This window comes from Salmo trutta, chromosome 19 (assembly GCF_901001165.1).
Source record: "Salmo trutta chromosome 19, fSalTru1.1, whole genome shotgun sequence".
Lineage (NCBI taxonomy): Eukaryota > Metazoa > Chordata > Actinopteri > Salmoniformes > Salmonidae > Salmo > Salmo trutta.
The window spans coordinates 12,399,394-12,422,036 of record NC_042975.1 but is presented as its reverse complement, the minus strand read 5'-3'; the positions used below and the strand labels follow the sequence as shown (position 1 = coordinate 12,422,036).

The window sequence follows — 22,643 nt, the reverse complement described above, 5'->3', positions numbered from 1 at the left end:
GGCGGCAGTTCCCCGTCCAGAGCTCCCGGCGGCAGTTCCCCGTCCAGAGCTTCCGGCGGCAGTTCCCCGTCCAGAGCTTCCGGCGGCAGTTCCCCGTCCAGAGCTTCCGGCGGCAGTTCCCCGTCCAGAGCTTCCGGCGGCAGTTCCCCGTCCAGAGCTTCTGGCAACGTTTTTCAGTCCGGAACCTACTGAGACGGCCTACAGTCCGGAACCTATTGAGAAGGATCTCAGCCCGGAACCTCCAGCGACGCTCCTCAGTCCGGACCCTCCAGCGACGCCTCCCAGTCCGGAGCCTCCAGCGACGCCTCCCAGTCCGGAGCCTCCAGCGACGCCTCCCAGTCCGGAGCCTCCAGCGACGCCCCCCAGTCCGGAGCCTCCAGCGACGCCCCCCAGTCGGGAGCCTCCAGCGACGCCCCCCAGTCCGGAGCCTCCAGCGATGCCCCCCAGTCCGGAGCCTCTCGCGGTGGCCTACAGCCCAGAATCTCTAGCAATGATCTACAGTCCGGTTCTTTCGATGACGATCCACGGTCAGGTAGTAAAGAAGCAGAGGGATCAGTGGGTGGAGTGGGGGTTATGCCCCGAACCTTCTCCATGGGGGGAGGAGCTGGATAAGAAGGTTCTGGGTACTGCATATGAGCCGCCATAGACATTAGTCGCCCACCCTACCCTCCCTTTGTGTTTTGTTGTTGGGGGGGGGTACTGTCACGTCCTGACCATAGTATGTGGTTATTTTCTATGGTAGAGTAGGTCAGGGCATGACAGGGGGTGTTTGTCTATGTTTTGTATTTCTATGTTCAGTTTCTAGTGTTGTATTTCTATGTTGGTTTTGTTTGGTATGATCTCCAATTAGAGGCAGCTGGTCGTCGTTGTCTCTAATTGGAGGTCATATTTAAGTTGATGTTTGTCCCACCTGTTTTTGTGGGTGATTATATTTTGAGTAGTGTTTTCTCTCTGCGTCACGGTTTGTTGTTTTTGTTAGTTCAAGTATTTAGTGTATTGCATTACGTTTCACGAATAAATAAAGATGTGGAACTACAAACACGCTGCATTTTGGTCCGATCCTTCAAACGGCCGTGACACCATGAATAAAAAAAACAAGAAAATGGTGCCTTCTGGTTTGCTTAATATAAGGAATTTGAAATTATTTATACTTTTACTTTTGATACTTAAGTATATTTTAGCAATATCATTTACTTTTGACACTTAAGTATATTTTAAACCAAATACTTTTACTCAAGTAGAATTTTACTGGGTGACTTTTACTTGAGTTATTTTATATTAAGGTTTTGGAAAATATTGGTTTAAATGAGTGAATCACACTCAAAAAGACCAACGTCATGTGTTTTCAATAGGAATTGTTGAAAACATTCTACTTAGCTGTTGAGCAATGTCAACAGAGAGCATGTGAGGTGAGGAGCTTGGTTTAGACTTGCATTTCCTGCCACTGCGTAGGTCTGCCCTGTAAGCAATGTGCTGGCTCAGCACATGGTTTTCAAAACCCTTTTTAAAAGGGAGAAAATGAAATAAAAAAAGGGAAAAAACTGAGCAGTGAAACTAAACTCTCACATTTCAAGTCTGGCATAGTGACGGCTGGGCAGACATTGCCTAAAAAACACTTTCAATAGTCATAAACAAAGGCAGGAGACACCAGTAAGCCAGTTAGGTGGAAAAGAGTGGAGCGAATTAAGATACTACTCAATCTCATTTGTCCTACTGAAGTAAAAAGTCCTCAAGGTTTAGCCTATCTGTCTATGGATGATAGATCATCTTCTATGTCAAGGAGAAAATAATACCCTATTGTATTTCTTGGTTATTGTCTTCAAATTATTTTGAAAAGGTGTATAAGCTTTGCCATTTTATTAGGCTAACTTATGGGCAAGTCATACTAACGCATATACTGAACAAGTCTTCCACATGGATTTTGTCCTTGAACCCTCCTTTTCCCTTTCCAAAGCATTCCAGCAGGATTAAAAAACACTCAATTGTCAACTGCTGGATTTCTCCTCAAATCTACATTTAAAACACATTTCATTTCCATAGTGCACAGTACTGCTATGTACAGACCCACAGTACTGCTATACAGACCCACATATCTTCTGTTCAGCATTTTCTAAGTCAATGCATATGTTATGTCTAATTGTTTCCAGATCAAAAAGTATAGCATGGGATCCAGTTTATTGCAATAGGATCCAGCAAATTATTGTGCACCAGAGAATAAGAGCCTCTTTAGCTTTTGTGCAAAACGCTGCTCACAACAGGCAGCCCCATGATCTCAACAGAGGATTGCCCTCTTTACACATTAAAAGGGTTTTGTTACTCGATTACCACATGTAGAAAATATGTGACAGATGTGAGTTTCGAGGGAGACAGTCAAGTATCCGCATGACATCACACCAATGCATAGGAATAGGAGTTTGTATCTATTCAAAAGTGGTTTTAGAATTTAGACACAAGGATAGGGCATATTAAGTCCAATGTGGACAGATGTAGAGCATGGAAACAGTACTTAGTGGCATGGAAACAGAATCTCTGTAAACAGCAACTGGGAAGAACCTATGACAGAATCTCTGTATTTTCCATCATTTTCCAAAGCAATGCATCAGTCATTTTGGTTCAAGGCACTTACACGACATCATGAAATTTGCATGCAATTTTGTTTAGGCTGCCCTGTGTTTCCATTTCTACTGCATCTCAAATGGCTCACGAAACTGTTCTGGCTTCAAGTCTAGGAATCTAAAGACAAATACTAACTCTGCATTAGTAATTAGAGAGGAGTAAACAACAACATGAGGAGATTGTTTGCTCGGCTCCATTTGATGCAGTTGGCCTAATACTATGTTACAGTTGTTTTATGCCCTCACCAACAGGTAACAGCTCTCATCAGCTGCCATCAGTGGACCAGGTAGATTAAAGTAGACAGAATGTGAGGCGACATCTAGACCAGTCAATTATAACAGCCTGTCTATCTTTGTCGTCTTCCTTCAATGTCTTACAGACTCAATGACTAACAGAGAAGCTCAATAGAATGTATTCTCTGCTAGAATTTGGAACCTAGTTAAAAGTATAATGACAATATCTCTGAGGACAGTATTATGATGACTCCACTGGGCCCCATTGGCATACGTACTGTAGCTATGTGAACTGTGGACAAGACAAACACAGCACCATGAATCAACCCAGACCTATGGCCTGCATGCGGTCAGACAGCCATAGGTTTGCCAACAGCATTAGCCATTATTGATGGGATGTGATGCCAGAGACAGCCTATCTCTGTGGTTATATATAATATTGAGGCGTATGATCATGTCATCGTACTTTGTTTGCCAGCCGATCTGTTCATCTGAACATTACTTTCAAACAAAGGCTGTCTCCTGCAGGGTGGACAGCAGTGACATCAGAGAGGAGTGAGGGATGATGACCCAGGGAGAGTCAGAGGAAGGGAGGAAGAGAGGAACAGGGATTTTGTGTGTGTGTGTGTGTGTGTTAATAGTATTCCTCATTGTGAGTCATGAGATCATATTTTGATTTTGTATCCTTTACAAAGCAGTACAACACCAGTAGAGGTCGGCCGATTAATTTGGGCCGATTTCAAGTTTTCATAACAATCGGAAATCTGTATTTTTGGATGCCGATTTGGCCGATTGAATTTTTTTTTTTTTTTGACCTTTATTTAACTAGGCAAGTCAGTTAAGAACACATTCTTATTTTCAATGACGGGCTAGGAACAGTGGGTTAACTGCCTTGTTCAGGGGCAGAACGACAGATTTTTACCTTGTCAGCTCGGTGATTCAATCTTGCAACCTTACGGTTAACTAGTCCAATGCTCTAACCACCTGCTTTACATTGCACTCCACGAGGAGCCTGCCTGTTACGCGAATGCAGTAAGAAGCCAAGGTCAGTTGCTAGCTAGCATTAAACTTATCTTATAAAAACCAATCAATCATAATCACTAGTTAACTACACATGGTTGATGATATTACTAGTTTATCTAGCCTGTCCTGCGTTGCATATAACCGCTTAGGTACACGTTGCTCCAACCATAAACATCAATGCCTTTCTTAAAATCAATACACAAGTATATATTTTTAAACCTGCATATTTTGTTAATATTGCCTGCTAACATGAATTTCTTCTAACTAGGTGCCTATAAGAACATCCAATAGTCAAAGGTATATGAAACACAAATCGTATAGAGAAATAGTCCTATAATTCCTATAGTAACTACAACCTAAAACTTCATACCTGGGAATATTGAAGACTCATGTTAAAAGGAACCACCAGCTTTCATATGTTCTCATGTTCTGAGCAAAGAACTTAAACGTTAGCTTTTTTACATGGCACATATTGCACTTTTACTTTCTTCTCCAACACTTTGTTTTGCATTATTTAAACCAAATTGAACATGTTTCATTATTTCTTTGAGGCTAAATTGATTTTACTGATGTATTATATTAAGTTAAAATAAGTGTTCATTCAGTATTGTTGTAATTGTCATTATTACAAATAAATAAATAAAAAAATCTGCCGATTAATCGGTATCGTTTTTTTTTTGGTCCTCCAATAATCAGTATCGATATCGGCGTTGAAAAATCATAATCGGTCGACCTCTAAACACCAGAGGAGTCCAGTAGTGACGCAGCCAAACAGGTGACGTGTTCCACAGTGAGAAGCACTAATCTAGGCCGGCCCAGCCCAGGCCAGCCCATTGGTCTTATGTCCTTACCAACAGACAGCAAACATGGCAGGCTCTCAGAGAGATGCATCCAGGTGGGTCAGTACCGTCAGAGGAGCAGTAGCCAGATGAAATGACTCATCACTCCTTCACTGTCCAGGCTATGTCCCGAATGGAACCCTATCCTTAGAGAGTGCACTATTCTGGACCTGGGCCTACACTTTTAGATAAAAGGGTTCCGAAAGGGTTCTTCAGCTGTCCCCATAGGAGAACCAGTTTTGGGTTCCAAGTAGAACTCTCTGTAGAAAGGATTCGACATGGAACCCAAAAGGGTTCTACCTGGCAGTAAAAGTTTTCTACCTGCAGCCATAAGGGTTCTTCAAAGGGCTCTCCTATGGGGATAGATAGTACCTTGACATGAGTGTAGGACCCTGGTCAAAAGGGCACTTTACAGGTAATAGGGTGTGTTGCATTTTGTATGCAGTACAGACCTTAGTTCTCAGAAGAGGACGCTACCAGCCACCGTCATAGACAGTCAGCCAGCTTGCAGTCTGAGCCCATGTCAATGAATGATAAATTAACTGTTTCCCCTTTTCATGTACCAGCGCCAAACCAATGGGCTAAACCAATGGGCTAAACCAGGAGATGTGATCTGGTGTAATCATAAGGGTTATCTGAATTTCACACGCCACTGTGAGAGCCCACCTAGAGCTTTAAATAGAGAAGGAAGCAGCTGAAAAGCATACACACTGAATCAATATGACCCTGCATCTCCAATAGGCCTACCTGCTTACATTAATCTACACTCAGACCATATTACACAATGTACACCAAGTATTCATATTGATGATATATTTAACAGAGATCAATTGCCACAGAAAAAGGAACTGAAACTCTGAGGAGATTCCCTCCACATGCAGAAAACTGCATGTGTGACATTCTATTCTATTTGTGTGGTTATCTGTTAAAATCAACATTCAGCTTATTCAGGCTCCATTAGTTAATTTTCTGAATCAATCATATGCATATAATTACCCAAGTCACATGGTTCAGTGACCCAGGCACAAACACTGTGTTCTTATTGGTAGACCTGTACAATGGTATATTTAAGAAATAAGACATGAGGGGTTGTGGTATATGGCTATTCTTAGGCACAACACATCGTGGAGTGCCTGAAAACAGCCCTTAGCTGTGGTATAATGGCCATATACCACAAACCCCAGAGGTGCCTTATTGCTATTATAAACTGGCTACCAATGTAATTAGAGCAGTAAAAATATATGTTTTGTCATACCCGTGGTATACGGTCTGATATACCATAGCTGTCAGCCAATCAGTATTCAGGGCTCGAACCACCCAGCTTATAGCCTTAGGGCTCTGGTAGAAAGTAGTGTACTATGTTGGGAATAGGGTGCCATTTAAAATGCAGCCATATAGTGTGGATGTATGATTGTACTTTAAGTTTTTTCCCATAGCTGTTCCCAACTCACCTGCAGATCGAAGAACTTGCTGTAGCGCCTGAAGATGACCTCAGTGCTACCATCAGACCAAGACACTTTGATGATGTAAACCTGATAGAAAGAAAAAAGGGGGTTACCTTTAAACCTTTAAATCTGACAGAGCATATAGTTACTATTACTGCATAGGTGTGACGACCAGGACCCATATTAATTCAAATGGATCCATATATTCATGGTAACAACAGTGTAATAGCCTCAGTATGCTGTTAAACCCATAATAGCTTCAAAGGTGACATCCCTTGATGATTCCATTTCTGATTCATGGTCACACCTAGTCCACAATGACGTGGATTCAAGGGAAGATAAATGGAGTTACTAGGTACATTGTGTGGTTCAATTTGGTGTCATGTCAACCATTTTCTACAGAATGGATCTGACATCCTTTCATATGATCTCACTTCCTTCCCACACCGTGAGATCATAATTTCCTGTGTAAAAGATCATGTCTACTACTCACGCATTGAGACAACACTATTGTAGTCTTGCAAAGGATGCATGGACAATAGACATACAGTGCATTTGGAAAGTATTCAGACCCATTTTGTTACGTTACAGCCTTATTCTAAAATGAATTAAATACATTTTTTCCCTCATCGATCTACACACAGTAGCCGATAATGACAAAGCCAAAACAGGATTTTAGACATTTTTGCAAATGTGAAAAATAAAAAACAGAAATACCTTATTTACATAAGTATTCAGACCCTTTGTTATGAGACTCGAAATTGAACTCAGGTGCATCCTGTTTCCATTGATCATCCTTGAGATGTTTCTACAACTTGATTGGAGTCCACCTGTGGTAAATTCAATTGATTGGACAGGGTTGTGGGTTCGATTCCCACGGGGGGCCAGTACAAAAATGAAATAAAATGTATGCATTCACTACTGTAAGTCGCTCTGGATAAGAGCATCTGCTAAATGACAAAAAATGTTAAAAAAAAATAAATTACAATTTTGAAAGGCACACACCTGTCTATATAAGGTCCCACAGTTGACAGTGCATGTCAGAGCAATTGTCGTAGGAATTGTCGTAGAGCTCAGAGACAGGATTGTGTCGAGGCACAGATCTGGGGAAGGGTACCAAAAAATGTCTGCAGCATTGAAGGTCCCCAAGAACACAGTGGCCTCCATCAATCTTAAATGGAAGAAGTTTTGAACCACCAAGACTCTTCCTAAAGCTGGCCGCCCGGCCAAACTGAGCAATCGGGGGAGAAGGGCCTTGGTCAGGGAGGTGACCAAGAACCCGATAGTCACTCTGACAGAGCTCCAGAGTTTCTCTGTGGAGATGGGAGAACCTTCCAGAAGGACAACCATCTCTGCAGCACTCCACCAATCAGGCCTTTATGGTAGAGTGGCCAGATGGAAGCCACTCCTCAGTAAAAGGCACATGACAGCCCGCTTGGAGTTTGCCAAAAGGCACCTAAAGACTCTCAGACCATGAGAAACAAGATTATCTGGTCTGATGAAACCAAGATTTAACTGTTTGGCCTGAATGCCAAGCGTCACGTCTGGAGAAAACCTGGCACCATCCCTACGGTGAAGCATGGTTGTGGCAGCATTATACTGTGGGGATGTTTTTCAGTGGCAGGGACTGGGAGACTAGTCAGGATCGAGGGAAAGATGAACGGAGCAAAGTACAGAGAGATCCTTGATGAAAGCCTGCTCCAGAGAGCTCAGGACCTCAGACTGGGGCGACGGTTCACCTTCCAACAGGACAATGACCCTAAGCACACAGCCAAGACAACGCATGATTGGCTTCGGGACAAGTCTCTGAATGTCCTTGAGTGGCCCAGCCAGAGCCCAGACTTGAACCCGATCAAACATCTCTGGAGAGACCTGAAAATAGCTGTGCAGCGATGCTCCCCATCCAATCTGACAGAGCTTGAGAGGATCTGCAGAGAAGAAGGTGAGAAACTCCTCAAATACAGGTGTGCCAAGCTTGTACTTTCATACCTAAGAAGACTCGAGGCTGTAATCACTGCCAAAGGTGCTTCAACAAAGTACTGAGCAAAGGGCCTGAATACTTATATAAATGTAATATTTCCAGGTTTTTATTTTTATTTAGCAAAAATTCCTAAAAAACAGTTATTGCTTTGTCATTATGGGGTATTGATGAGGGAAAAAATATATGTAACACATTTTAGAATAAGGCTGTAACGTAACAAAATGTGGAAAAAGTCAAGGGTTCTGAATACTTTCCGAATGCACTGTATGACATACCACCACTGTGTGACAGCAGAACACTGTACTACATGAGTCAATACTGTGCTTTTTCATATTCAAAAACACTGCCAAATTGACCATTCCTTTCTCCTGATGTTTCTATCAGTATGTTTCCTTATTTTCAACTGTATCTTCCATTTAAGGCGTCCGCATGCTTCCCATCCAAAACAGTTCGGAAGAGTTTGTGCATGTATTAAGACGACATTTTGTGAGGTTTTGGTTCGTTTTAAACTTTGGACATGGCTGAAATTTTTTCTTGAGGCAAGCCGAAGTCGGTAGCCAAAGTTTTCTCCCCTTCTTTGGTGATGGACAACAGTAGGGATACTTTAAATTATTATTTTTTTTGTCATTCAACAAGAGACGACTCGTTTTCATGCACATTTTATCATTGCGAAATACTGCACCAAACATCTTAGTTAGATGTAAAATTGCACGACTAAGATCTCCTCGGCAAAAACGTCTAAATTAATGACAGATTTCTAGAACTATCATAGAATGCTGACTATTTTGAGGAAGTGTATACTGGCTATGGCGTCTCAAAATGGACAAACAGTACTATTGCTGTTGTTTTCCCATTTCTTTTAGAGAATGTCTTTTAAGGGAGTATATCAGCACACTCATTTGTTTCGCCGAGTTCGGCTAGGCGCCAGCAGAACTGCAGCATGCTGACGCCTTTAGGGGTGCCATGAAATACTAAAGGCTTGGGTATACTGCTTGTAACATCAGTGAAACCAACCACGGGTAAATATAAAATATTTTGCATCACCCACCCTACGATCAAAGTACTCAGCCGACGGTGAATGAAAATAAAGCATCTTGCAGGCTGTCGACATTCAATAATGGCCTGCTGGTGCTTGACATACAAGTGCAACAAACACTTTCTTTTTTGTAAAGTGAGAAAGAGAGAAAGAGAGTCTGAGAGGTTATCGGACGGAAACTCCACACTGATTGTGTCTGGCTGAGTGCTTCTGTTGGCCTCTGTCCCAGGCCGGGCCAGCTCGGCCTGGCCCAACTCCCTGCCTTCCCTGTAGGAGACCAAAGGCTGTGGGAGATGCTAAACACAGGGCTCAACGCAGGGCACACAACCAGTAAACCAGCCGATGAAGGAGACAGAGGAGCTCAAGATCTTTATATCCTGCACCTCACTGGGCATTTTTGTACGACGTAACCAGTCATCAACATCATCATCATACATCCAAAACTCAAACCCTTTATGGAGACTGAGGAGTGGTTATCTAAATAAGAAAACATTCTTCCATCTGCCTCAGCCCACACTCAGCTCCCAACCCTTTCACTGTGCATTAGAGGTCATTCAAAACAGAAACCCTAAGGTGGCTTGGATGCTTGGATACAGCAACAAAAACACTTTTGGGATGCACTGATCACAGCACCATCAGAAAGTAGAATACTGTATATTGTAAGCATGCTTCATCATGTTTTGCAGTCTGCGCACAAGGCATTCTCATTCTCATTCTGATGGCTCAGGAATTTTGTAGTAAGCCTACTGTCCATTTGTATAAGGTAATATTGTAAAGGAAGTGAGCAACACAACAAGTTGCAGTCAAGACTAAACAAAAATGGGCCAGACCTTCATGCCAGACAGTCTCAAACTGCATGTCCTGCTTCTGCTCTCTGTCCTGGACAGAAATCTGCAGAAAGGCATTCATTGTTCAAACATTCTGCCAAGGCCTTGTGTACTCTGAGCTAACAATGACCTTGGGAATAGATGAGTGAGTAGTATGCTTCCTGGTCAACAAATACCAATACCTGAGGTCACGGTTTTATACTACAGTGTGTAGCCTATAGGTGAGCATGAAGGCCTGGTAGGCAGTAGGGTTGGGAATTGCCAGGGACCTTAAGATATTATATTATCATGATACTTAGGTGCCAACATGATATGTTTTGCGATTCTATGTTTTGCAATTCGATAATGTGATTTTATTGCATTTCGATTTTCGCAACATATGTCTTCTGCAAAGGGACAAGAGAGAGCCATGAGAAAACGATCCGTTTTCAGTCATGAAAATAAAAGTGCTGAAAACAAATAAGGCTCACCGTTTAAAAAGAAGATGAAGAACAAGTTATGAAGGAAAAATACTGGAGTTGTAAAACGATATGATATATCATTAAAAGTAATATACCGATACGTAACTGTATCGATGTTTTACCCCATCAGGATGGACTACCCAAACAATCACACTGTATGCTTCTCTGCTTCAGAAATATGGTTCTCTCATTCTGAAATAGACAATAGACCAATCAAAATCTATGACAGCTTTTCGAAGGCTACCTTCGCGATGTTTTGAAAAGTCTGTGTCAGGTTTTATACACACATACACCTATCATACACACATACACCTATCATACACACATACACCTATCATACACACATACACCTATCATACACACATACAGCTATCATACACACATACAGCTATCATACACACATACACCTATCATACACACATACACCTATCATACACACATACACCTATCATACACATACACCTATCATACACATACACCTATCATACACACATACACCTATCATACACATACACCTATCATACACACATACACCTATCATACACACATACACCTATCATACACACATACAGCTATCATACACATACACCTATCATACACACATACACCTATCATACACACATACACCTATCATACACACATACACCTATCATACACACATACAGCTATCATACACACATACAGCTATCATACACACATACACCTATCATACACACATACACCTATCATACACACATACACCTATCATACACATACACCTATCATACACATACACCTATCATACACACATACACCTATCATACACATACACCTATCATACACACATACACCTATCATACACACATACACCTATCATACACACATACAGCTATCATACACATACACCTATCATACACACATACACCTATCATACACACATACACCTATCATGCACACATACACCTATCATACACATACACCTATCATGCACACATACACCTATCATGCACACATACACCTATCATACACATACACCTATCATACACACATACACCTATCATACACATACACCTATCATACACACATACAGCTATCATACACACATACACCTATCATACACACATACACCTATCATACACATACACCTATCATACACACATACAGCTATCATACACATACACCTATCATACACATACACCTATCATACACACATACACACATACAGCTATCATACACACATACACCTATCATACACATACACTATCATGCACACATACACCTATCATACACATACACCTATCATACACACATACAGCTATCATACACACATACACCTATCATACACATACACCTATCATACACACATACAGCTATCATACACACATACACCTATCATACACATACACCTAAGAATGTGTTCTTAACAGACTTGCCTAGTTAAATAAAGGTTAAATAAAATAAAAAATAAAATTATGCCCTCGACTGCGTTACGAACCTCACTGGTGACCTTATTGTTCCTCCTACAGCGTACTGCATATACTTTTACTATGTTTATAGTTTACTGTAATAGTAATATAACAAAATAAATTGGCAGCAGTTTTGGAAATAACGGTTTTCAATATTGGTCGTGTGTTTTTTATATTTAATAAAGTTATATAACCAGGTGTAGCCTACATTCCAAGTGTCCAAACGTTTTGATCAGAAACCAAACCAACAACTTATAATAGTAACATTATTTGACTACAGTAGCCTAATAAAGTGGAAATTAAAACAAACAACACCAAGAGTCTGAGAAACAGCGCATGCCTGGTGCTCGGTTATTTCCAGATGTTGACATGTGGTCTCTAAAGAAAAAATAAATTGGACATTTTCAACGCTAAACCTTTCCTCAATCACTCGCTCCACTTTTCTTTAGATGCATGCAACATGGTCGCACTGTAATTTTTTCTTCCAGCGACTGTTTTGGTCAAATGTAATTCGATACTCTCTTTGTTTTTACTTTATCGAAACAAGAAATGTAATCGAAGAAAATACGTGTGGCACATACATTCCTACAATATACAGACGTGGTCGGCCCTCTCCTGTAAAAAAAAACTTATTGACTTACATAGTGTTTGTTCGGATTTCTCCTCTTCTGTACATCTTGAACTGTTACTTCGTGCACAGTCCGCCTTGCCATGATGTTCTCTTTCAGAGCCTCCACTAAAAACAACAGGCCGGTTTAAGAAACGATCAGACCTGAATGCCAAAGTTTACGCAGCCAACCTTTGTCATTCGTCAGATCCTTGATTGCTGGATGAAACAATTGGGATACTTTTCCGTAGATGGTTCAAGTCAGATTTCCTATCCCACATTCAGTCTTTACTCTTCTTGCCCTGTCCGGCAGTAGGCTATGTCTGACCTTCTCTGAACCAAACTCCCAGTCTATCCCAGCTCACCGAATCTAATTTGACAACGTTAAGGTTTCCACCACATAAAATGGGTGTATTCATTACGTCCTGCAACGGAAACCGTTTACCGTTTAAGAACCAAACGGAAGCAAATGGGGAGGGACCTACTTGAATTTGTCCAATAGAAACTCTCGTTTTCGTTTGGAGTAAACGGGTATTGTTGTAAAACGTTTTTCAACAGACGAAACGTTTTTGGAACAGAATCGGTCAAGTCATACAGTCCGGCAGTCAATCATACCGTCCGGCAGTCAGCAACAAAGAGGAGCTACGGTACAGTATGTCAAAGGTTATCTAGGCTAGAGGCATGTTTAAATCTGATATTGAAGTTTACTGGGAGAATGTCTTTGGGCAACTTTTCCTTTTGATAGACTTCTTTATAAAGTTCAATTGTTCCCAAAGCTTTTGGGAAGGAGACAGATTTGAACTGATAAACAGCTTTTACTGTTATAACTATACAGTTAATAGGCCTTTAACCCATTTTTTTAACCCTTTTTACCTTGGGGATTTGATCTAGCAGCCTTTCAGTCACTGGCCCAACACTCCAACCACTAGACTACCTGCCACCCCAACACTCCAACCACTAGGCTACCTGCCACCCCAACACTCCAGCCACTAGGCTACCTGCCACCCCAACACTCCAACCACTAGACTACCTGCCACCCCAACACTCCAACCACTAGGCTACCTGCCACCCCAACACTCCAACCACTAGGCTACCTGCCACCCCAACACTCCAACCACTAGGCTACCTGCCACCCCAACACTCCAACCACTAGACTACCTGCCACCCCAACACTCCAACCACTAGGCTACCTGCCACCCCAACACTCCAACCACTAGGCTACCTGCCACCCCAACACTCCAACCACTAGGCTACCTGCCACCCCAACACTCCAACCACTAGGCTACCTGCCGCCCCAACACTCCAACCACTAGGCTACCTGCCACCCCAACACTCCAACCACTAGGCTACCTGCCGCCCCAACACTCCAACCACTAGGCTACCTGCCGCCCCAACACTCCAACCACTAGGCTACCTGCCGCCCGATAATTCATGTATTATGTGATATGATTTTATATTGTAAACATTATAATATGCTCCTGTAAGTCGCTCTAGATAAGAGCGTCTGCTAAATGACTAAAAATGTGTATTTAAAAAATGTAAAATCCCACCGTAAACCATATCACATTACTGTTAACGATAAATATCCTAAAGAATCAGCCAATGGCTTTATAGCAAGGCACAACTTCAAGCATGCCATACCACACATGCCTGGCAAGTTTCCCTCATGCCCACAAGAATTCTGGACAAACAGCAGGGCGTAGAAACCCAATGCTCTTATCTTTCACTCGACATCATTGCCTGGTCTTCTTGTCTCTGTCATCATTAAATATAGGTGACACGTCATTGGATATGAATGAGCCATCTCTGAAGGTTGTGCTGGTGAGCCAAAACAGAGTCACTCTCTCAAGCTGCAGCCGAGCTGTGTGTCACCAACAGATGGATTGTGTCTGTACAAATCTCACTCTGTAAATATACAATATAACCTCTGAGCTAAGATTACAGTGTTTAATGTGTTGACTGTGTCAGAAGGTAGTACAAAGGATAAGGACAAGAAGTTGATGTAGTGGCATCCTCATTGACGGTGATAGAGACTCTGTTTCTGGAACCCTTTCAAAAGTCTTTCTATTCAGGTAAGCATTGATCAGATGTGCAGAAAGAGCGCATTATAAAGAGTGTATGTTTTGCTTTTTATTTATATCTTTTTTTTAATGTACATGGAAAAACACAAATTAATTTAGAAAGACACAAATGTTTAAGTTAGCAGAAAAACAAACAATTATTCAATGAAGTGTGTTTGACTTCTTGTTTGTTAATTTACAGTCCTATCCAAGTAGTAGGCCATTGCTCCCGAGTAGCGCAGCGGTCTAAGGTGCTGCGTCTCAGTGCTAGAGGCATCACTACAGACCCTGGTTCGATTCCAGGCTGTATCACAACTGGCTGTGATTGGGAGTCCCATAGGGTCAGCACACAATTGGCCCAGAGTCGTCCGGGTTAGGGTTTGGCTGGGGTAGGCCGTCATTGTAAATAAGAATTTGTTCTTAACTAATTTTCCTATTTAAATAAAGGTAAAAAATAAATAAAAATAAACATTTAGCATACTTTCAATGATGTTGCCATAAATGAGCTATTTTTGTGAAACAGTTCAGACTGATGGTTTGTGTTGTAGCGTCATCTTGTGGTACATTATGAATACGGCATCTTGGAACATTTTGTTATTTAGTGCTCTCTGTTGGTGCAAAGGAGAATTGCAATTGTACTAGGCCTATTCACTCACATGGGAGGACCATAGAGAGGAATACAAGACTAATCCATACAGTGGAGGCTGCTGAGAGGAGAACGGCTCATAATAACCGAGCAAATGGAATGGCATCAAACACCTGGAAACCATGTGTTTGATGTATTCCATACCATTCCACTAAAGTTGCTCCTGTCATTACCACGAGCCCGTTCTCCCAAATTATGGTGCCAGGGATGTGGTCAAAGTCACTGGATGTAGAGAGGGTTTCTGTCATCACCGATTAGGTCATCAGTATTTGGGTTTCTGAAAAAGTGTGTATCTGGCATATTTCAGTTTTTAAAAGAGCGGTATCTAGGAGTACAAACATCAGTATCTGTGGCTTCAGCCTCAGTCTATAGAGGCCTGAGTGTATCAGATGTACAGTGATGGGTCGGAGCCAGGAGTGTATCAGATGTACAGTGATGGGTCAGAGCCAGGAGTGTATCAGATGTATGGTGATGGGTCAGAGCCAGGAGTGTATCAGATGTATGGTGATGGGTCAGAGCCAGGAGTGTATCAGATGTACAGTGATGGGTCGGAGCCAGGAGTGTATCAGATGTACAGTGATGGGTCGGAGCCAGGAGTGTATCAGATGTACAGTGATGGGTCAGAGCCAGGAGTGTATCAGATGTACAGTGATGGGTCAGAGCCAGGAGTGTATCAGATGTATGGTGATGGGTCAGAGCCAGGAGTGTATCAGATGTATGGTGATGGGTCGGAGCCAGGAGTGTATCAGATGTATGGTGATGGATCAGAGCCAGGAGTGTATCAGATGTACAGTGATGGGTCAGAGCCAGGAGTGTATCAGATGTACAGTGATGGGTCAGAGCCAGGAGTGTATCAGATGTACAGTGATGGGTCAGAGCCAGGAGTGTATCAGATGTATGGTGATGGGTCAGAGCCAGGAGTGTATCAGATGTACAGTGATGGGTCAGAGCCAGGAGTGTATCAGATGTACAGTGATGGGTCGGAGCCAGGAGTGTATCAGATGTATGGTGATGGGTCAGAGCCAGGAGTGTATCAGATGTACAGTGATGGGTCAGAGCCAGGAGTGTATCAGATGTACAGTGATGGGTCAGAGCCAGGAGTGTATCAGATGTATGGTGATGGGTCAGAGCCAGGAGTGTATCAGATGTACAGTGATGGGTCGGAGCCAGGAGTGTATCAGATGTACAGTGATGGGTCAGAGCCAGGAGTGTATCAGATGTACAGTGATGGGTCAGAGCCAGGAGTGTATCAGATGTACAGTGATGGGTCAGAGCCAGGAGTGTATCAGATGTACAGTGATGGGTCAGAGCAGTCACACATCTGCAACTCCATGTGTGAGGTGATGCCAGAGAAGAGCTTGGGAGATGGGCCCCATGTAGTGTTATGGATGGATGTTCACATAGTACTCTGACATACCAAAGAAGAAAATACTGCTAATGGAAGGGAGATGGTTCGGTGAACCACGCTGTCATGATGAGTAACCTTGAGTTTGAGTTTATTTTTAAAGGGACAGTACACATTAATCCACGTTTCAGTAAAAGTGCTGGTTTTAGCCAGCAGGCTAATTATCAACCGCAATCCCTTGGTAGGTTATTGTCTGAAGAACTGAAGACTTGCGTTGGCTCCTTGCACATCAGACCCTGGTTATGACAAAGCTTAAATGTATAATAATATGAACAACACCTATTTAGTCCCAGACTGCTCTTGCCAACTATTTGCCAACTATTTGCCAACTATTTCATTGTCATTCTGAAGCCAAACATGTTTGGCATGACAAGGAGTAACAAGGAGTTGGCATGATAGTTTCAAATTTTAATGTCACATGCACAAGTACAGTGAAATGCCTTTCTTACAAACTCAAAACCCAACAATGCAATAATCAATAACAATGTATTACTAGAAAAAAACTAGAAAAAACTATAAACTAACTATAGAAATAAGAATAAGAAATATGAAATACACAATAAAGTAAGTAAGTCAGTAAGTAAGTAAGCATACTATACACAGGAAATATTTAAACAGTCAGTTCCAAAACCATATTTACATGTGCAGGGATACTGGAGTGAGGGAGGTAGATATGTTTAGGGGTAAGGGGACTAGGCTACAGGATATAAAATAAACAGAGTAGCAGCAGCTTGTATGTGGGTGGGTGTGTGGGTGTGTAGAGTCAGTATAAATGTATGTGCAAATTACGTGTGAGGGAGAAAATTATGAAGTGACTATTTGTGTGTCGGAGTGACAGTGTGTGTGAGTGTGTAGGGCCCTGTGAGTGTGCATTCAGACAAATACTGCAAATACTGAAATAAAAGGTCAATAAAGATACAAGGTTAACTCAGATAGTCCATGTAGCTATTTTGTTTGCTATTTATCAGTTGTATTGCTTTGGGATAGAAGCTGTTCAAGAGCCTGTTGGTGTCAGACTTGATGCACCGGTACCTCTTGCCGTGCAGCAGAAGAGAAATAGTCTATGGCTTGGGTGGTTGGGGTCTTTGGAGATTTTCTGGGCCTTCTTTTCACACCGCCTGATATAGAGGTCCTGGGTGGCAGGGAGCTCGGCGCCAGTAATGTACTGGGCTGTCCTCACAACCCTCTGTAGCACCAAGCAATGGAGGGCTGTGCTATTGCCATACCAAGCAGTGATTCAGCCAGTCAATATGCTCTCAATGGTACAGCTGTAGAACCTTTTGAGGATCTGAGGGCCCATGCCAAACTTTTTCAACCTCCTGGGGGAAAGAAGCACTGTCGTGCCTTCTTCACAACTGTGCGTGTGTGTTTGGACCATTTGAAGTCTTTATTGATTTGGACACCGAGGAACTTGAAGCTGTCTACCTGCTCCAATGCCGCCCCATCAATGTGGATGGGGGCGTGTTCGCCACCCTGTTTCCTGTAGTCCACGATCAGCTCCTTGGTCTTGCTGACGTTGAGGGAGAGGTTATTGTTCCGGCACCACACTGTCAGGTCACTGACCTCCTCCCTGTAGGCTGACTCATTGTCGCCAGTGATCAGGCCTACCACCGTCATGTTGTCAGCGAACTTGATAGTGATGTTGGAGTCGTGGGTGGCCACACAGTATGGGTGAACAGGGAGTACAGGACGGGACTAAGCACACACCCTGTGGGGCCCCTGTGTTAAGGGTCAGTGCGGTGGAGGTGATGTTGCCTACCCTCACCACTTGGGGAAGGCCTGTCAGAAATTCCAGGATCCAGTTACAGAGGGAGGTGTTCAGACCCAGAGTCCTAAGCTTGGAGACGAGCTTGGAGGGGATAGTGTCGTTGAATGCTGAGCTGTAGTCAATGAACAGCATTGTAACATAGGTATTCCTCTTATCTAAACTAAAGAGCAGGGCTACCACACACAGAGCTATCTCAGACAACCCTGATGCTACGGCCAAAGACAGGAATAAGTACAAGAAGGTCCGCTATGACCTCCGCAGAGTCATCAAACGATGTGGCAGCAGCTATAGTCCATTACAGATTACAAAGGAAGACCCAACCATGATCTGCACAACGATGCCTCTCTACCAGACCAACTCAATACATTTTATGCATGCTTTGACAACAATAACATCGAGCCGGGTGTGAGGGCTGTCACCGACCGAGAGGACTCGGGTCTTTCATTAGGTCAACACCCGCAAATCCATAGGCCTGGATGGTATTCCAGGGCGCATTCTCAGAGCATGGGCAGAACAGCTGGCAGGCATATTCACAGTAACAAACAGACTGGTACTCAGGCTAACACACATTTGGAAGCCATGGAATCCACATTGCCTTCCAGTCAGCTTAGAGATAGTTTGTTCCCTGTGATGCGTAACCATGCTACAGATTGCACACAGGTGAAAAGATCTGACAGAACATGTGTTCCTCTCATACCGCAGTTCAATTAGAGGTAGCAAGGACCAGAATACTGTTGTTTAGCTGTTCCTGCACTGCTGCTTTTCAGGCCAGGATGCAGATGGCTAATGCAGACGCATGGCTGCGTCCTTAATGACGGCCAGATCCTCATATGTTAGCTGTATTTGATGGGATTTTAAGAACAGCCAGGTCCAAGTGTCAAAGGGGAGTTCAGTGTAATCTCAGCCCTGCTCCAGTGTTTTGGCTAATCCCTCCAAATCACTCGTTACTTCCTCTATAGTGAGACATCAGCCTGGGTAGAACATAGGCCTACCTAATGCACCATTACATGCTACTAGATCATGGAGACAGGTTATAATCATTAGTTAGTGCTGTTCAAGCTCTCACAGTCATGGTGTAGGAGCATCCTTGAGTTACGAGTCTCCTGTGTGGTTGTCACTGAATGTGAGATCTACCGCAATGAAGCTGCAAGTGTACACCGTACAGGATGAAGTTCTCACCAGAGTTAGAGTTTAATGCCATCACACAGGATACCGACCACTAGACCCCCCAGGATACCTGAGAAGGGGGCCCTGCAAATACCGTAATCATCACACACCACGTCCACTGCCTTGTGGAGGCCATCACCGTCTCTGTGAGAGAAAACATTAAAAATATATTTCTCTTTACATGCAAATCTTTAGTTGTAGTCTGTAATATCTACATTTTAATGTTTTTTAAATGTATGTATTTTTGTCTGTAATGTCTGTAATGTCAATCTGTAATGTCTATTTCGTTATGTGTCGGACCCCGGTAAGACTAACTGTCGCCAATGGCACAGACCTGGTATCCCCAGGGGTATGTGCATTGCCATCGGGGGTACGCCAAATAATAATGTGATTCACAATTAATTTTTTTAAGTACATTTTTTTTCCCTTCACATTTTCAAACAGTCCGGGGCTATACAATTAGGTGAGGTTTTTTTCTCGCCTGAGTAGCCTCGCTTCACTGCCAAAAATAAAATTAAACCTTCTAGTGTTCAGCAAAATAATAACACAATGTCAAATACAGGTAGTCTAGTCAAATAATTAACATCCAATCACATTAACCGTTACTCTCTCACGGGAATTCCACTAACGGTCCGTATGTAGCCAAACGTAGCTGCTGCCCATGTTGGTATCTGTACTGATGGCGCAAAAGCCATAACAGGGAGACATAGTGGAGTGGTAAGGCACGTGCACACAGTTTCTCTCGACGCCACTTGGGTACACTGCAGCATCCACCAAGAGGCTCTAGCTACCAAGGGAATGCCTGACAGCTTGAAAGACATTTTGGACACTAAAGGGAAAATGGTTAACTTTGTTAAAGCAAGGCCCCTGAACTCTCGTGTATTTTCTGCACTACGCAATGATATGGGCAGCGACCATGTAACGCTTTTACAACATACAGAAGTGCGCTGGTTATCAAGGGGCAAAGTATTGATACGTTTTTTTGAATTGAGAGAAGAACTTAAAGTTTTCTTTACTGACCATCATTTTCACTTGTCTGACCGCTTGCATGATGACGAGTTTCTCACACGACTGGCCTATCTGAGTGATGTTTTTTCTCGCCTGAATGATCTGAATCTAGGATTACAGGGACTCTCCGCAACTATATTCAATGTGCAAAATTCAGGAGTTCTTAATCGCACTCAATGAATTAACTTGTACTGAAACTGCACTGCAAAACATACCCACTGGGCACACAACAAGCAACGTTATTTCCACTACATTTCAATGAAATTATGTGGAACCAACATGGAATAGACATTTGATGTGCCTTAGGCAATCACAGGTAAAATCATAATGAGGATTATCATAATTATTCCTAACCTCATACAGGTTAAAGGTTGTGTGGTTGTGGGTATTCTGACCAGCAGGCCGGATCTTTATACTTCATTAACTCTATTTCCCTCAACACCACAATGAATGTCAAATTGGTCTGCCTGACACCTGAACACGCAGTCCGGACCTTGTAATTTAAATGAACTGCTTATCACTAATGCGTAATCAGGCCTTACGGAAAGCAATTTGGCACACACGACACCATGGCAACCTCAAGAAAAAGCAAGTGCAGTGGGGTTTGCATTTAGATAAATCAATTCTAATGGAATACCCAGACAAGCCTGACATGAACGAACAACACAGACACAACTAACTGCACATGCAGGTCCACATGGACTTGTCGTTAGGTTAGGTAGCACTCACTGGTAGTTTTTTACAACCAGGGACACTGTTCAGGGACACTTAGACAACACATGTATTTACATGGCAGAGTGTCTTATTTTATTCTCTGAAGAGAGAACCATGACAGACAGTAGAAGAGTCGTTTCATTGTCCTAATAAGATGGGTGCTGTCTGTTATGGGTGCTGTCTGCCACTCTGCCATCTAGCACATAGACCCCTTTTAGATGTAAGGAATCTAATGTTGTATGAAACAGTCCATCATGCTGTAAATGCTCATACAGTAATTCCACCAATAAGCTGCTGAAACCCCAAGGATTCTGTGTACATGAATTTGCAGCCACTTAATAAGGCTCTCTACTTGCAAAGTTGTTGTGGAAGAGGCTGAGTGGGGTATTGTTTTTTTATTTATTGAAATGCACTTTTAAATGCAACCCCTCTTCCATGGTACATGGTGAATGCTCTAACATACTGTTGAAGTAGCCTGTATTTACTACTGGACAATATACTTACAGCATGCAAAAATAAAGGATATTCTCAACAGCATTCTGACAGTTTGGACTGGCACTCCAAAACCTGCAAAATTATGACAGAAAGAGAGATCGATTTATTGAATGTTTACAGGTAACATTTGTAATAACTAATGAAATAGAAGACTGAATACATTCTCAAATAGATATATCATAGATAAAATGTCAAATACTTACTTTATAGCAAAATGTAGAACTAGGTATTGATAGTAAAGTGTATCCAGTGCTTAAAGGTCCTATAAAATAGTTGTGTGGGTGTAGTGAGGTCAACACAAAGAACAGACTGTGTAAAACAATCTGGACGTTCCACCACACAGGAAGTTCCACCACAGTCAATATTGATATTGGCCTATAAAAAACATATCCCCCTGCCGTTCTTTCTCTCCTGAACAGTCCTCTCCTTCACTGTGTTACTGCTCATACATCCACTACTCTAACCAGGCTAACCTTACAAGATCAATGCCATTACTACTATGGCTTTTATTAATTGTTATTTTCGTCATTGCCATCCTCATCCTCAGCTTCATCTTGCCCTCTTCCTGCATGGCATCAGAAACAAAACCGTACTTTTCGCCTTCAGTACCATTACAGAGTAATCTTATCTCAAAATTACATGTTTTATCCTGTATTAATTCAGTTTTGCATGTGACTGTGCCACGTCAGCATTAGTATGGATGGAAGCCTGTGAGTTTTGTGAGTACGTCTCACCGCTGCATGACCCTGTCAGAGATTCCACTTAACAAGACAAAAAATTCATTATTCTCAAGCTCATTTGCACCCAGCATCAGCCCAGCATCTAGTTTAAGATAATTAGCTTTAAGCAAGCACACAATGCAACTAC

At 42.5% G+C, this 22,643-nt stretch overlaps 1 protein-coding gene and 1 long non-coding RNA gene across 4 annotated transcripts in view; both read right to left on the bottom strand.

Annotated features, from left to right (window-relative positions):
- Positions 1–12,935, bottom strand: part of LOC115153997 (SH3 and PX domain-containing protein 2B) — a 59,428-nt gene extending 46,493 nt beyond the window's left edge. For all 3 annotated transcript variants that reach the window (XM_029699743.1, XM_029699744.1, XM_029699745.1), the window contains exons 1-2: positions 12,548–12,935; positions 6,163–6,243 (exon numbers count right to left, since the gene is read on the bottom strand). In XM_029699743.1, coding sequence (XP_029555603.1) covers positions 6,163–6,243; positions 12,548–12,619 — 153 coding nt within the window. In that variant the 5' untranslated portion in view covers positions 12,620–12,935. The remainder of the gene's footprint in view (positions 1–6,162; positions 6,244–12,547) is intronic.
- Positions 12,936–18,329: 5,394 nt separating this feature from the next.
- On the bottom strand, positions 18,330–22,068 carry LOC115153691 (uncharacterized). The gene is made up of 3 exons (XR_003867734.1): positions 21,980–22,068; positions 21,786–21,848; positions 18,330–19,703 (listed from the first exon to the last, which is right to left on the bottom strand). It is a non-coding gene; the product is annotated as an uncharacterized LOC115153691 (long non-coding RNA).
- Positions 22,069–22,643: the final 575 nt, after the last annotated feature.